Below are 16,568 nucleotides of genomic sequence, written 5' to 3' on the forward strand. Positions count from 1 at the left end.
GTTGATACTTAGATGTTAGTAACAAAAAATTATTGTTATGAACAATGTAAAAACAGAGATTGACTGAGAATTCTCTTTATGATTAAAGCCCAAATTATTATCCTGACTTATGAATGTAATAGAGAATCAAAATCTGTTGTATATAAAACTATGTAAAATAAGTTACATACAAAATATGTCAGCTTATAATGCATTTAGAAAAATACTATAAGTAATCACTAATTGTTTTATAGGCCGGATCATTATAAGTGTGGTTGTAGCTGATAGTGAATACAGCAGCACAACCTCCCAATTTGCACTTATATGAGGGTATGTATGATCAATTTTTATGCCCCCCTTTTTCTGAAGTAATTTACCACCTATCCCCATAGAGAAAAAAATCATCCTTATTTATACATAAAGTTAATATTTGTATTATAGGCTGCACCAATGGTGAATACTGGTGCACTCAGCGTGATTTTGTATTGATTTTAATTCCTTGGTATGTATTAAGAATTAAGTGCCATGTTTGATTACATGTAATTTATATGGATCATCGTATAGATATACGAGGTACTCTTTTTATAGGAGTCCTTTAATTATGGTAATATTATACACACTGGCAACAGTATATTACCAATATTGTTATATTTATGGACTCTTTGTATAAGAGTCTTCTTACATTAGTCCTTTAATTATTATTTTTGGTAAAATTATGTACACTGGCAACAGTATATTACCAAGACCATTATGTCCTTATACAAGTGTTTCATGACTATCAAGGAGAGATAATATTCATCTATTTTGATATATTTGGACTCCACTCCCCCCCCCCCCCCCTATAGTAGTGGATTATCTAATAACCCTAATTCTCATTATGATATGACATTATGATATGGTTCTTTCAGAATTTACTTGTGGGAACAACATTACCGCTAAATCGGTTTCTTTCCCCCATAACTCTTCCAATATTTATTGGTATGTATATAAACACCACCTTAGATTATGATCACCATGGTATATTGTATAGAAATGTTCATTTGATTCATATCTATTACCTAGACATGAACCCCTGATGAAGTCCTTTGGGACGAAACGCGTCGGGTATGGTTTTTCTGTGAGAACATCAGACATCCTGTATAAAAGACTATTGGATGGAACACACTGATTATATCATGTCTTCAGCAAAATTGGAATCTGTATTTTAAATATGTTTACTATTTGATTTTTATATGGTAATCTATGTTCACCTAAGTTTAATGTGCATAGATAATATGTGAATAAACCAAGTGTTTTTTATCACTTTGTGGTCATAATCTGGAAGAGTATATTACATAATCAACACAAACAGCTCCCTTTGACATTCTGTATTTTTTTATTCTATTATCTGTACTCTAGCTAACAGAGAGTACGTCATAAGGTTTGTAGCTTACAAATAGCGCATAATTAGGTCTACACCACATCCATATATATATATATACATATATATATATAGATAGATAGATAGATATAGAGATATAGATATATCTATATATAGATAGATATTTCTATATCTATCTATCTATCTATCTATCTATCTATCTATCTATCTATCTATCTATCTCTAAACTTGAAATATGTCCCTATGCAATTAATAAAGAAATATAGAGCTGGTGTCACTTTTAACAAGTCAGCAGCACATTAAAATGATAAATAAGCGCTAATGTAGCAATTAAAATGCATTTTATTCATCTGGTAAGACTTTAAGGGGCATATTTACCACATCATATAAAATTTGGTTATGGTGTTACATTTAACCCCTAATCACAATGCAGTAATGTAACTTACATTCTGTAGATGCCGGGAAAGAGCTGCCGATAAAGCCCTCTCACGGTGAATGGGTAGAAACACAGTTATAGGTACATTAACTTAACTTCAGGGTTCCGACCTGAAGAGCGTAATTCACATATGCACCATTGGGCTGTGTATGTGCCAGGACAGGCTGTCGAGGAGCGATCCAAAGAAGTAACTGCTATTTTCAGGATAGTTCCAGCACATAGTTTGGTAAATGTACCCCTATGAATTAAGGGATATTTTTAAAGAATAATGTTTATCAAATACATAATGCTATATCCTACCTGTAATTCTAAGAAGAGTCATTCATTCCACAATCTACTCACAAAACATTATGAATCATCAGCTAAGTCAAAATATATTTTGCCATGTGTTTATATCAATTATACACAGCTGTAGTAATGTGTATGCTGCAAACAAGGGTGTCTTAAAGAGGCTACTGGATATGATCCTGGCTAGCTGTCAGAGAAAGCGAGCTGTGATGTCACATGGCCTTGCCCAGTGACCATCTGAAGCAGCATTCGAGTGTAGACTTCATTTAGTGTAAAGTATACCCTTATAATCGCAAGTTAATTTTCGCTTTATTCATTGTTTATGCCGAAAATCCATATGAAATCTGACAAACATCATTTTTGCAATTTGCGGATGAAGTACAACAGGTGCGGTCATAAATTTGTTAATTGCATAAGAAATATACTAAAATAAACGTACAAATAGAGTAATGGATTGATTATAGATATCATAGTCCTCATACATCTTTCCTCAATATGTTACGCAGCTTGAGATGCCTGATGTAATGAGCCAACAGGTCCCGTGCAACTCTGCTAGAGTCAGGTGACTTTCTTTGCATTGGCATGCAAATCAGACATGCAAGCAGGATTTGCTGATTAAAATGATATGCAGAATGCCTATATTCTGCCTGTATCTGAAATGCGACGTGTGCATTTCATATGCAGATACAGCCACGGTCGCACACAGAATATAGGCATGCTGGATATAATTTTAATCAGCAAAAGATACTTAGGCATCCTATCTGCATTTTGTGAAAGAGACTCATTTTAATGGAAAAAGTTGCACGAAAATATGCTTTGCGCTACCAAGTGCAGAGAGGCTAGATGGATACATCTGTAGATCTCATTTACCTGACTTATGTTAAATAACCCACCTGCCACATGTCCTTTTTCAGTCAGACAGCCCTTGTAGTTACCAATAGCTTTCTCTAGTAAATAAAAGGAGACAAGTTGTCACGTCCGTTGCACAAAATGATGTCTTTATATGCAGCTACTATGCTAAATTATGCTAATGCACAAGGCTGTGATTGGCTGCTACATCGGATTACTCTGCGGGACCATCGGTCATCTGAGTAATTTGACTGCCACTACTTCTCCAAGAAGTTTGTGTCCGAAGACACAGACCTTGGCATTTACACTCCCACAAAACAAAGGAAACGCTTCCATTTTGTAAAAACTGAATCCATCGCTGTTCCGTCCTCTGACATAACATTTACTAGGATCAAACACTTCCTCACTCACAATGTTACAAATCCAATTCAGTCTGGTCACATTCACTCAGGGAGGATCAAGAGAGTTGAGGGCCCATTTATAGCCTCCGTGCGCTGCCATCCCCCCCCCCCATCCTCCATATCTGATTTCCACAGTAGATCTGGCACTTGCCAGAGTCTAGCGGGCATGTGCCAGTAGTGCACTTGTGATTTCTGCTGTGTGCATGCGCAGGTGTCTGGAAACATGGTGCCTGCATCATGTTCCATGTGACAACTGCATTGCTGATGGAAATGTAAGTATTTTGAATGGGTGCTGGATGTTTGGGGGCTCAGGGGTCCGTGTGCACCACACACCATGCCCTCACCTACAAAACCCTTAACCATACTTCCCGTACTTGCATCTCTGATCTTGTCATGAGATTTAACTCCCTTATTCTTCCTCTAAGTCTAACCTATGCTTCTTCTTCTCCCGTCTGATAAACAACTTTTATGTCCTCATTCCAAAACACCTCTTGTGCTGCTTTCAACTTATGGTACTCTCTAAACTACCTGACCAGACGCTGTCCCAAACTGTACAGCATAACCCACTTCTTCACTATAGACTGTCCTATCTTGTCTGTTTAATCCGTATTGATATAACATGTAATGCACCGCTTTTGTCTACCACATTTGTGCTTCTTTGTGCATGACTTGTAATGCTGACTGTCCGGCGCCTTATAAATTATCGATGATAAACCATTTCCAAGGTGCGCAAGGCTTCTCATAGCAATTCTGCCTGTTTCTGTGTATGCAAAGAGCATAGCTACATAAAGGAACATATCAGTTAGAAAGATATTATGAGATATATGAATGTATTTGATGCATTATTTCTAATTTCTTATGCAACAGCCTAAATTATCAGGCATTCAAAGGTTGTATCTAATATTTTCTTTCTTTCTTTTTTTTTTCTTTGTTAAGAAATAAATATATATATATATATATATATATATATATATATATCTATATATATATATATATATATATATATATATATATATAAAATTTGTGAGTTCTTGATTTTTTTTATTATTAACAAAAATCACTACTCTTACTGAGGAGTCTATTTACTAAAGCCTTGGATAGAGATAGTCGCTGGAGAAAAAGCATCAGCCAATCAGCTCCTAACTGTCCTTTTTCAAACACAGCCTGTGGCATGGCAGTTAGGAGGTGATTGGCTGGTACTTTATCTCTGGCGACTTCAGCTCCATCCAAGGCTTAGTAAATTGACCCCTGAGTTTGTTAATGGTTATATAGCATCCATTATGACTGTACATTGAATTGTCAGAAAGGAATGGCTTAGCACTGTGTACACTTACAGTTTATACTTTTCTTAGAGCCTTGCCAAGTTGAAAAATGGCTTCCTGATTGACAAAGGTTCTCAGTCTGACCTGTGGGCCAGCGAGACATCCTTGAATAGTTCCAGTCCTTCCCTGCCCAGGCAGTATCTCAATGTTAGTTCACAGACGGATGTTTCAGGGAATGTAAGTATAACTGTGACCTCCAAATATCAAAACATATTCCCTAACGCAATCTTTTCAAAGTATTTATATCGTAATGTCCTGACAGGTAATTCAGTTTGCACACACTTCCAGGTAGTGTGCTGCTGTTTTCACAAGTCCTCCCACATAGCACTGGTTGTGACAAGTTAGTACTAGAGTTCATTATGTCATAAAATATGCAGTATTATATATGTGCACATCTATGCCAGTATTTCTAATGTCATAGAGCCACCCTGATGACTGGTATCCGGACCATAGATCTACATTAAAAAGGTCTACAGTCAATAGGTCTACCACAAATGGTAGACATGCATTAGTCCGACATAACATGCGCTGATAGCACCCCCCCCCCCCATCAATATCTACTCTTCATACTGTACATCTATCCCATAGTCTGAAACATAATAGCCTGCAATTTGCCGCAACAGCCTGTTTTTTTGCAGAATTTGAATTAGATTTAAAGTTGCAGTTAGTTCTTATGCAAAACGAATGCCAAAATCAGTTTATTATATTTGGGCAATAGACTGTTTCAGCTTCATAGGTGTAACAGAAAGAACATGACGCCCTTGTATGATGTTATTCCCCAGCTCGCTGTGATCGGTAATAACCAGTTGGCTGAGAAAGTCAGATTACGACTTCGATATGAAGAGGCAAAGAGAAGGTAATTGCTGTTATTGCAGCTGTTTATGTTGATAGTTGATACATATACTTTTCTGGTAACAAGTCTGCAAATGTGCTATTACCTTGAAATTTGCTGGACATAAAACAACTGCCTACAAGAACAGATAGATTCTTACACTGTGTACTTTGTGTGATGGCTGGAGGTATATGAAACTTTCAACAAATGTTTTTGAAGAATCACTAATTCTAATATTTTTTTCTTGGCATACCACTAAGCAGTGAGCTGGTTCTCCAGCGCGTAGAATGACTGATTGTAGAGGACACTAGCCCGTACTTAAGACCAATTTTAGCAAAACTGCAACTGCTAGCACTTGCCTGCGGGGGTCCTCCCAGCAAAGGGCAAGGCCGCCCATCATGCTAAGAACAGCCCAGAGCTGCGATCGGAATCTAATTGTGCTCACATAGTAGCGATTAGCTCGTGATCACAGCAACTAGGGTCGACCCCTTCCTGCACTGCCTTGCTGTGAAGGCAGGCGCACCTGCGCCATGTTTTTTCTAGCAGTTTTTTCTAACGACCCCCCCACCCCAAGAAAATGGCCTGGACCCGTCCGTGTTTTTGTTGCCACGACCCCGTAACGCTGTGTCACCCCACCCCAACCACTCCACGAACGCCACAGCCTGTCAATCAGGCAGAGGCGTTCGCATCACTGCTATGCGATCATTCCGAGTTGTTCGCTCGCTAGCTGCTTTTAGCAGCATTGCACACGCTAAGCCGCCGCCCTCTGGGAGTGAATCTTAGCATAGCAGAATTGCGAACGAAAGATTAGCAGAATTGCCAATAGAAATTTCTTAGCAGTTTCTGAGTAGCTCCAGACTTACTCCTACACTGCGATCAGTTCAGTCAGTTTCGTTCCTGGTTTGACGTCACAAACACACCCAGCGTTCGCCCAGACACTCCCCCGTTTCTTCAGACACTCCCGCGTTTTTCCCAGAAACGCCAGCGTTTTTTCGCACACTCCCAGAAAACGGTCAGTTTCCGCCCAGAAACATCCACTTCCTGTAAATCACACTCCGATCACCAGAACGATGAAAAAGCTTTGTTACGCCGTGAGTAAAATACCTAACTTTTGTGTAAAATAACTAAGCGCATGCGCTCTCCGAACCTTGTGCATGCACAGTAAGCGACTAATCGCAGTATAGCGAAAAATCGGCAACGAGCGAACAACTCGGAATGACCCCCACTGTGGATTATTATTGTTTTGAAAGCAGCTTTTTGTATCTCCTGCTTTTTCATAATTGAATGAAAATACAGAATTACGTTTTTACTTTTCATAGTCCCTCCCATACAAACACGTCCGTACAAGAAGACGTCGGATATAGTGACCATGCACTGTGAGATATCTCTGTGTTTGGCTATGATATCTACGATCCTCTATTTCCCTATTCCTTTCCTGTGAAGCAACAGGGGAAATGTCGGTCGGTCGGATCTTTTACACATGCAGGACGATTTCAGAGTGATTGAGATTGCTAATTACTGCGTGGTTGCGGCAATACACAGTTCATTTATCGGCCCGTTCAGCTGATTATCTTCTGATTTGGCCGATAATTCAACAGTATATTCCCAGCATTAGGCAGTCCCCTCCCCGTTCCGTGGATAAAACTTTATAATTGTAGTACACAATGCGGCTGATGCAGAGTTTACTACAAGTCAGCTGTAGTTGCGCAAGCATTGTGTACATGGAATGTTGGTGCATATGCTCGCCCGTACACACAGCTGTACACATTTGTGCAGCTGGAACACCATTATCTGTATACTTGGCTTCATAGCGGTTATCATTATCAGTGCTATCCATGGTGCACAACTCTGCATTGCCTGAAATTTCATCAACATGCCCATACAGTGCATACCCTATGTGGGGACACCCCACTACAGCCCAGTTACAGCTACTCTTATCAGGTTGAGCTGTGACTAAGATGACAATAATAAATGTGACCTTTCACACCGCCAATTCGACCCGAGTTATTGCTGGATTATCCTTGGTTGCCGCTTGCTGTGAAAGGGTCCCCGATAAAATCCTAGGTCCATAGACCCTGGAAATCCATCTCCGGTAGCGACCTTGGTTAAACACTGGAACGGCCTAGGTTACAGGGCAGTGTGAACGGTTAGTCCAACACCTATCCTGTTAACACTGTATGGAAAGCTGCTCACCGGCACTTGGTGATTACGGGCCTAATTCAGATCTGATCGCAGCAGCAAATTTGTTAGCTAATGGGCAAAACCATGTGCATTGCAGGTGGGGCAGATATCACATGTGCAGTGAGAGTTATGGTGTGTAATCACGGTAAGATATTTTCTTACAATTTTGACTATATAGTCAAAATCGTAAGTAAAGTTAGTGCAGATCGCAAGGTGAAAGTCATCTTGTGATCCCAATACGGTGCCAAAGCGCGGTCCTGCACGGTCAGCATCACAAGCCTAGATAGACTGTGCAGGCAAGTTAATTTTGACTATCTCTATAGAAGAGAGAGTCAAAATTGACACTTAGCCAAAATCGCACATAGTCAGTACCGCAAGCACACTCATTATGTGCTTGCGATGCCGACCTAGCCCCTGTCGCACAGTGAGAATCGGGCATAGCCCGAATCTCACCGTGTGTATGGGCCATTCGATTTGGGTGGGTTATTTTGTTTCTGTGCAGGGTAAATACTGGCTGCTTTATTTTCTCATATGTCCTAGAGGATGCTGGGGTCCACTTCAGTACCATGGGGTATAGACGGTTCGGCAGGAGCCATGGGCACTTTAAGACTTTTCAAGGGTGTGAACTGGCTCCTCCCTCTATGCCCCTCCTCCAGACCTCAGTTTTAGAAATGTGCCCAGGCAGACTGGATGCACTCCAGAGGAGCTCTACTGAGTTTCTCTGAAAAGACTTATGTTAGGTTTTTTATTTTCAGGGAGAACTGCTGGCAACAGTCTCCCTGCTTCGTGGGACTGAGGAGGCAGAAGTAGGAACCAGCTTCCTAAAGAGTTTCATGGCTCTGCTTCTGGCTGACGGGACACCATTAGCTCCTGAAGGGAACTGAACGCTAGCCGTGCCTAGATGCTCACTCCCACAGCACGCCGTCACCCCCCTCACAGAGCCAGAAGACAGAAGTCAGAAGAAGTAAGAGTGTTATAAGACACATCTTCAATCAAGAAAGTGACGGCTAAAGATACCGCACGGCTGGCGGGAGCTCAGCGCACCATGTTGCCCACACATACACAGGCACTGCAGGGTGCAGGGCGCGGGGGGGGGGGGGGGGCCTGGGCAGCATGAAACCTATGGAAACTGGCATAAATAAGGGGCATAAGTTGCTGAGGCACAGTTCTACTCCAGCCAGTATAAAAAATGACCTCATAAAAGCTGAGGAGAAACACACCATTGAAGAGTGGAGCTTCCTCCTCAGTCAGCCAGCACACTACTCAGTGCCATTTTCTCTCTTCCAGACTGCAGAGAAGAATGCTGGTCCTCCTTCACTGCTTAACAAATATCAGGGTGCAAAACAGGGGGGGCCACAGTGAATTTGGTGCTATATAATTGTGTGATTAACATTATAAAAGCGCTGCATGTCAGTGGGCATTTTGTGTTCGCAGACATTGTGTTACTGGCGCTGAGTTGTGAACTGGCAAATCCTATCTGTGTCCCTCTGACAGATTTTACTGTGGGTCTGTCCCCTATAAGTCCCGGAGTGTCTGTGGTGTGGTTGTGCATGTGTGTGACATGTCTGTGGCAGGGAACTTTTCCTCTGTGGGAGACATGTTAGGGACACAGAGGTGTAATATGACACCAAGAGCCCGACTGGGTGAAAGGTTACATGATAGTGTGAATCATATCAGTAAGAGGTTGGACTGAATCTCATACAGAAAACTGAAAATAATCTGTTGAAGATGTGATTTTTAATAGTTCTGCCTTTCATCCACAGGGACCCCTCTGGGTCACATACAAATTTGCACAAGTAGTACAAACTGATACCGACACGGACTCTGATTCCTGTGTCGACACTAGTGTTTCCAGGGGTATAGGTCCTAAGTTAGCGAAAAAGCATTCAAAACATGTTTTAGCTATAAAGGTGGTGTAAGAAGTTACGAAGCCCCCTCTTTTACCACAAGGAGAGGGTTTACTTTAGTAAAGAAGTAATGTAATTTTCCCTCCACCTCAGGAGTTGAACAGTCTCTTGGAAGGAGTCTGATTTAACCTGAAAAGAAATTTCAGATTCCCAAAAGGAATTCAGGCAGCTTACCTTTTTCCAAAAGGTGGGAGTCACCCCGCATTTTAGACAGGGCCCTGTCATAAAAGAAATGAGGTGTTTCTCCCTGCGCCTGGAATGGCTTCACTTAAGGAGCCGACAGGCGCAAGTGAGTGAGGTGATCTATTGATGTGGCCAATGGGACACTACTGAGGCCTAGCATTGTCTGTGCGTGTGTGAGTAGTGCTATTGAGAAGTGGTCAGAAAACTTGTCAGACATTGACAAAATAGATGGAGACGAGATACTCCTAACGTTAGGTCATTTCAAAGACGCTGCTGTGTACGTACTAGAAAACCATGAAATATATTGGTCTCTTGGGATCAAGAACTGCTACCATGGCAGGATCGGCTCGGAGGGCGTTGTAGATTCGCCAGTGGAATGCTGATGCAGATTCCAAAAGAAATATGGAGGCTCTCCCGTATAAAGGTGAGGCCTTGTTTGGTGATGGGCTGGATGCGTTAGTCTTGGCGGCTACCGCAGGTAAGTCGACATTCTTGCCTTATGTTCCTACACCGGCGAAAAAGACACATCACTCTCACATGCAGTCCTTTCGGCCCAACAAATACAAAAAGGCCAAAGGTTCCCCCTTGTTTGCAGGTAGGGGAAGGGGAAGAGGAAAGAAATCTGCAGCGTCTCCCAGATCGCAGGAGCAGAAGTCCACTCCTGCTTCTGCCAAATCTGCAGCATGACGCTGGGGCTCCCTTGCGGGAGTCCACTCGGGTGGGAGCACGTCTGAATCTTTTCAGTCAAATCTGGATTCAATCTGGCCTGGACCCATGGGTCTTACAAATAGTGTCCCGTGGGTACAAACTAGAGTTTCGAGACGTCCCCCCATGCTGATTTTTCAAATAGACCTTGCCAGCTTCTCTTCCAAAAAGAGAAGCAGTTAAAACGGCAATTCAAAAATTATGTCAGGATCAGGTCATTGTCCTGGTACCCTTGTCACAGCAAGGAGAAGGTTTTTATTCAAGCCTCTTCGTAGTTCCGAAGCCGGACGGCTCAGTTAGACAGATTTTAAACCTGAAAAATCTGTATCTCTACCTGAAAAGGTTTAAGTTCAAGATGGAATCCCTGAGGGTAGTGATTTCCAGTCTGGAGGAGGGGGACTTCATGGTGTCAGTAGACATAAAGGATGCTTACTTGCATGTTCCCATTTATCCTCCTCACCAAGCTTATCTGAGATTCGCAGTACAGGATTGTCATTACCAGTTACAGACGTTGCCGTTCGGACTCTCCACGGCACCGAGGGTATTCACCAAGGTGATGGTGGAGATGATGGTCCTCCTTAGTCAAAAAGGAGTCAATATAATTCCTTATCTGGACGATCTCCTGATAAAAACGAGATCGAGGGAACAGTTGGTGCAGAACATCGCACTCTCCCTGTCAATACTCCAACAACACAGTTGGATCATGAATTTTCCAAAGTTGCAATTGGAACCGACGACAAGATTGTCCTTTTTAGGGATGATTCTGGACACAGAAGTATGAAGAGAATTTCTTCCAGTTGAAAAGGCTCTGGAAATCCAGAAAATGGTCAAACAAATATTGAAACCAACAAGCGTGTCGATCCATCAATGCATTCGGTTGTTGGGGAAAATGGTAGCGGCCTACGAGGCCACACAGTTTGGACGATTTCATGCCAGAGTATTCCAGTGGGACCTGTTGGACAAGTTGTCCGGATCCCACCTACACATGCACCGGAAAATAATCCTGTCCCCCATGCAGGTTTGGGATTCACGACTGTGTCCTAATAACCAAGGATGCTAGTCTCCGAGGCTGAGGAGCTGTCACACAGGGGGAAAGTTCTGGAATTGAGAGCCATTTACAACGGCCTTCTACAAGCGGTACATCTTCTTCAAGATCATCCCGTGCATATCCAGTCGGACAATGTAACAGCAGTCGCGTACATAAACAGGCAAGGCGGAACGAAAAGCAGAGCGGCAATGGCAGAGGTGACAAGGATTCTCCTGTGGGCAGAAAGACATGTAAGAGCTCTGTCAGCAATTTTCATTCCGTAAGTGGACAACTGGGAAGCAGACTTCCTCAGCAGACACGATCTACATCCAGGAGAGTGGGGCCTCCACCAAGAAGTCTTCGCAGAGGTGACAAGTCTTTGGGGAGTTCCTCAAGTAGACATGATGGCATCTCGTCTAAACAAGAAGCTTCAGAGATAATGTTCCAGGTCAAAAGACCCTCAAGCAATAGCAGTGGATGCACTGGAGACCCAATGGGTGTTTCGGTCGGTGTATGTTTTCCCTCCACTTCCACTGATTCCAAAAGTTCTCAAAATAAGAAGAATAACAAGAGTTTGAGCAATCTTCATTGCCTCAGACTGGCCAAGGAAGGCTTGGTATCCAGATCTTCAGGAGTTGCTTATAGAAGATCCACGGCCTCTTCCTCCTCGAGAGGACCTACTACGGCAGGGGCCGTGTGTGTATCAAGACTTACCGCGGCTACGTTTGATGGCATGGCTGTTGAGCGCCGGATCCTAGCCCGAAAGGGTATTCCCAAGGAAGTCATCCCCACTCTTATTCAGGCCAGGAAAGGAGTAACGTCTAAACATTACCACCGTATTTAAAGAAAATATGTGTCTTGGTGTGAATCCAAGAAGGCTCCTACGGAAGAGTTTGAGTTGGGACGTTTTATCCATATTCTGCAGGCTGGTGTGGATGCGGGCCTTAGATTGGGGTCAATCAAGATCCAGATTTCGGCCTTATCAGTTTTCTTTCAAAAACAATTGGCCTCCTTTCCAGAAGTTCTGACGTTCGTGAAAGGGGTTCTGCACATCCAGCCTCCATTTGTGCCTCCAGTGGCACCATGGGACCTTAATGTGGTGTTGCAGATCCTTCAATCAGATTGGTTGAACCTCTGCAGGAGATAGAATTGAAGTTTCTCACTTGGAAAGTGGTGATGCTTTTGGCCTTGGCATCCGCAAGGCGGGTGTCTGAGTTGGGGGCCTTGTCTCACAAGAGCCCTTACCTGATCTTCCATGAAGATAGGGCAGAGTTAAGAATTCGTCAACAATTTCTTCCAAAGGTGGTTTCGTCCTTCCACATAAACCAACCTATTGTGGTGCCAGTAGCTACTGACAGTTTCACTGAGTCACAGTCTCTAGATGTGGTTAGAGCTTTGAAGATTTATGTCGCAAGAACAGCTCGGTTACGGAAAACAGAGGCTCTGTTTGTCCTGTATGCTCCCAGCAAGATTGGGTGTCCTGCTTCTAAGCAGAATATTGTGCGCTGGATCAGAGGGACAATTCAGCACGCTCATTCTACGGCAGGCTTACCGGTACCGAAGTCGGTCAAGGCCCATTCTACTAGGAAAGTGGGCTCATCCTCGGCGGCTGCCCGGGGCGTCTCGGCTTTACAACTTTGCCGAGCAGCTACTTGGTCAGGTTCAAACACATTTGCTAAATTTTATAAGTTTAACACTTTGGCCGATGAGGACCTCACGTTTGGTCAGTCGGTACTGCAGGGTCATCCGCACTCTCCCGCCTGTACTGGAGCTTTGGTATAACCCCATGGTACTGAAGTGGACCCCAGCATCCTCTAGGACGTATGAGAAAATAGGATTTTAATACCTAACGGTAAATCCTTTTCCCCCTAGTCCGTAGAGGATGCTGGGCACCCGACCCAGTGCGTACTTTACCTGCAGTTTTGTTCATTATAGTTACACAAGTTGTGTTTCATTTGTTTTCAGCATGTTGCTGTAAATGGTTCATGCCTGTTGGCGTGTGTCATGTTGAATGCCATGTTGTGCGGCATGGTTGAGGTGTGAGCTGGTATGAATCTCACCATTAGTATAAAAGTAAATCCTTTCCTCAAAATGTCCGTCTCCCTGGGCACAGTTCCTATAACGGAGGTCTGGAGGAGGGGCATCGAGGGAGGAGCCAGTTCACACCCTTGAAAAGTCTTAAAGTGCCCGTGTCTCCTGCGGAACTGTCTATACCCCATGGTACTGAAGTGGACCCCAGCATCCTCTACGGACTAGGAGAAGAGGATTTAGCGGTAGGTATTAAAATCCTATTTTTACACTGCAATTTAGATTTCAGTTTGAACACACCCCACCCAAATCTACCTCTCTCTCTGCACGTTATATCTGCCCCCCCTGCAGTGCACATGGGGGGTAATTCCAAGTTGATCGCAGCAGGAAATTTTTTAGCAGTTGGGCAATACCATGTGCACTGCAGGGGAGGCAGATATAACATGTGCAGAGAGAGTTAGACTTGGGTGGGTTATTTTGTTTCTGTGCAGGGTAAATACTGGCTGCTTTATTTTTACACTGCAATTTAGATTGCAGATTGAACTCACCCCACCCAAATCTAACTCTCTCTGCACATGTTATATCTGCCTCCCCTGCAGTGCACATGGTATTGCCCAACTGCTAAAAAATTTCCTGCTGCGATCAACTCAGAATTACCCCCATGGTTTTACCCATTAGCTAACAAATTTGCTGCTGTGATCAGATCTGAATTAGGCTCTATGTCATCTCCAAGCGCCAGGAGAGGAGAACCCCTGGCAATAACACAAGTTCAGCCTGTGGTCGGAATGGTTTCAAGCTGCTGTACATGGCTTGAAACCCGTGTTCAGTGACCAGGGATGGACCTGGGATTTTGCCATAAAGTGGTATGGGATGTATATGACCCTACATTGCCTGTTCCTATGTATACTTTTTTCCAGAGCATGTGCAGCATGAAAACACGCAGGGTAATAGTGACTGACACAGATTTTTGCTTTTCTGTGTCTTGTGCTTTAAAATGGATACAATTCAACATAAACCAGACTGATAATAAGGCACAAAGAGGTTTTTAAGTGTGTCGGTGTATTTAATGCCTCCACAATGCTGTTACTTCAGTAGTGACATCTCAGTCTTGTTTTGCTGCATACAGTGTATAAATCTTCAGCATGTGGACAACTTTAGGATGTTATTCTAGGAGCAGGATGACCCATATATCATAATTATAGCTTTGTACTACCAGTGAGATGTCCAGTTGCCGGTCACACTGCATTGGGTCTTGTACTAGATGGATTGGACACACTCATAATCTGATCTAATAGTAACAACCGTCCTCACTGTGACAAACTGTTTCCATGTAATAATAATGTTGCAGCAGAGTCCTTTTTTATCGTAAATGCAGCAATCTTCCTGTGTACAAAGCTATACAGTGTTTGGTCATATTTCTGGGCTATCTCCTTTTCTCTAACGTCCTAGTGGATGCTGGGGACTCCGTAAGGACCATGGGGAATAGACGGGCTCCGCAGGAGACTGGGCACTCTAAGAAAGATTTAGTACTACTGGTGTGCACTGGCTCCTCCCTCTATGCCCCTCCTCCAGACCTCAGTTAGAATCTGTGCCCGGAAGAGCTGGGTGCATTTTAGTGAGCTCTCCTGAGCTTGCTATTAAAGTATTTTAGTTAGGTTTTTTATTTTCAGAGAGCTTCTGCTGGCAACAGACTCTCTGCTACGTGGGACTGAGGGGAGAGAAGCAAACCTACTAACTGCGGCTAGGTTGCGCTTCTTAGGCTACTGGACACCATTAGCTCCAGAGGAATCGAACACAGGAACTTAACCTTGGTCGCCGTCCCCCTCGCAGAGCCAGAAGACAGAAGCCGGCGGGTTGAAGCAAGAAGACGTCAAAATCGGCGGCAGAAGACTCCTGTCTTCATATGAGGTAGCGCACAGCACTGCAGCTGTGCGCCATTGCTCCCACACTAACACACACACTCCGGTCACTGTAGGGTGCAGGGCGCAGGGGGGGGCGCCCTGGGCAGCAATTGAGTACCTCCTGGCAAAAAGCAGCATATATACAACTGGGCACTGTAATATGCATGAGCCCCCGCCATTATTTTTACACAAAATCACGGGACAGAAGCCCGCCGCTGAGGGGGCGGGGCTTCTTCCTCAGCACTCACCAGCGCCATTTTCTCTCCACAGCTCCGCTGAGAGGAAGCTCCCCAGGCTCTCCCCTGCAGACTCACGGTAGAAAGAGGGTAAAAAGAGAGGGGGGGCACATAAATTTAGCGCATTAATCATATATACAGCAGCTACTGGGTAAACACTAAGTTACTGTGTAATCCCTGGGTTATATAGCGCTGGGGTGTGTGCTGACATACTCTCTCTCTGTCTCTCCAAAAGGCCTTGTGGGGGTCCTGTCCTCATATAGAGCATCCCCTGTGTGTGGTGTGTCGGTACGCTTGTGTCGACATGTTTGACGAGGAGGGCTATGTGGAGGCAGAGCAGGTGCAGATGAATGACGTGTCTCCGCCGACACCTGATTGGATGGATATGTGGAAGGTGTTAAATGATAATGTAAACTCCTTGCATAAAAGGTTGGATAAAGCTGAAACCTTGGGACAGTCGGGGTCTCAGCCCATGCCTGATCCTACAGCGCAGAGGCCGTCAGGGTCTCAGAAGCGCCCACTATCCCAAATTATTGACAGATATCGACACGGATTCTGACTCCAGTGTCGATGGCGATGATGAAAAATTGCAGCCTAAAATGGCTAAAGCCATCCGCTACATGATTATAGCAATGAAGGATGTATTGCACATATCAGAGGTAAACCCTGTCCCTGACAAGAGGGTTTATATGTTTGGGGAGAAAAAGCAAGAGGTGACTTTTCCCCCTTCACATGAGTTAAATGAGTTATGTGAAAAAGCGTGGGATTCCCCTGATAGGAAAGTGCGGATTACCAAAAGGTTACTTATGGCGTACCCTTTCCCGCCAATGGACAGGATGCGCTGGGAATCCTCCCCTAGGGTAGACAAAGCTCTGACACGCTTATCTAAGAAGGTGGCCCTGCCGTCACAGG

The 16,568-nt window shown here is 43.7% G+C and overlaps 1 protein-coding gene across 3 annotated transcripts in view; it reads left to right on the plus strand.

The window, feature by feature from the left end:
• WWC1 (WW and C2 domain containing 1) overlaps positions 1 to 16,568 on the plus strand; it is a 389,991-nt gene that overhangs the window by 240,091 nt on the left and 133,332 nt on the right. For all 3 annotated transcript variants that reach the window (XM_063928228.1, XM_063928229.1, XM_063928230.1), the window contains 2 exons: positions 4,687 to 4,833; positions 5,439 to 5,512. In XM_063928228.1, the coding sequence (XP_063784298.1) occupies positions 4,687 to 4,833; positions 5,439 to 5,512 (221 nt within the window). The remainder of the gene's footprint in view (positions 1 to 4,686; positions 4,834 to 5,438; positions 5,513 to 16,568) is intronic.

The sequence above is a fragment of the Pseudophryne corroboree genome, chromosome 6 (assembly GCF_028390025.1).
Source record: "Pseudophryne corroboree isolate aPseCor3 chromosome 6, aPseCor3.hap2, whole genome shotgun sequence".
NCBI lineage: Eukaryota > Metazoa > Chordata > Amphibia > Anura > Myobatrachidae > Pseudophryne > Pseudophryne corroboree.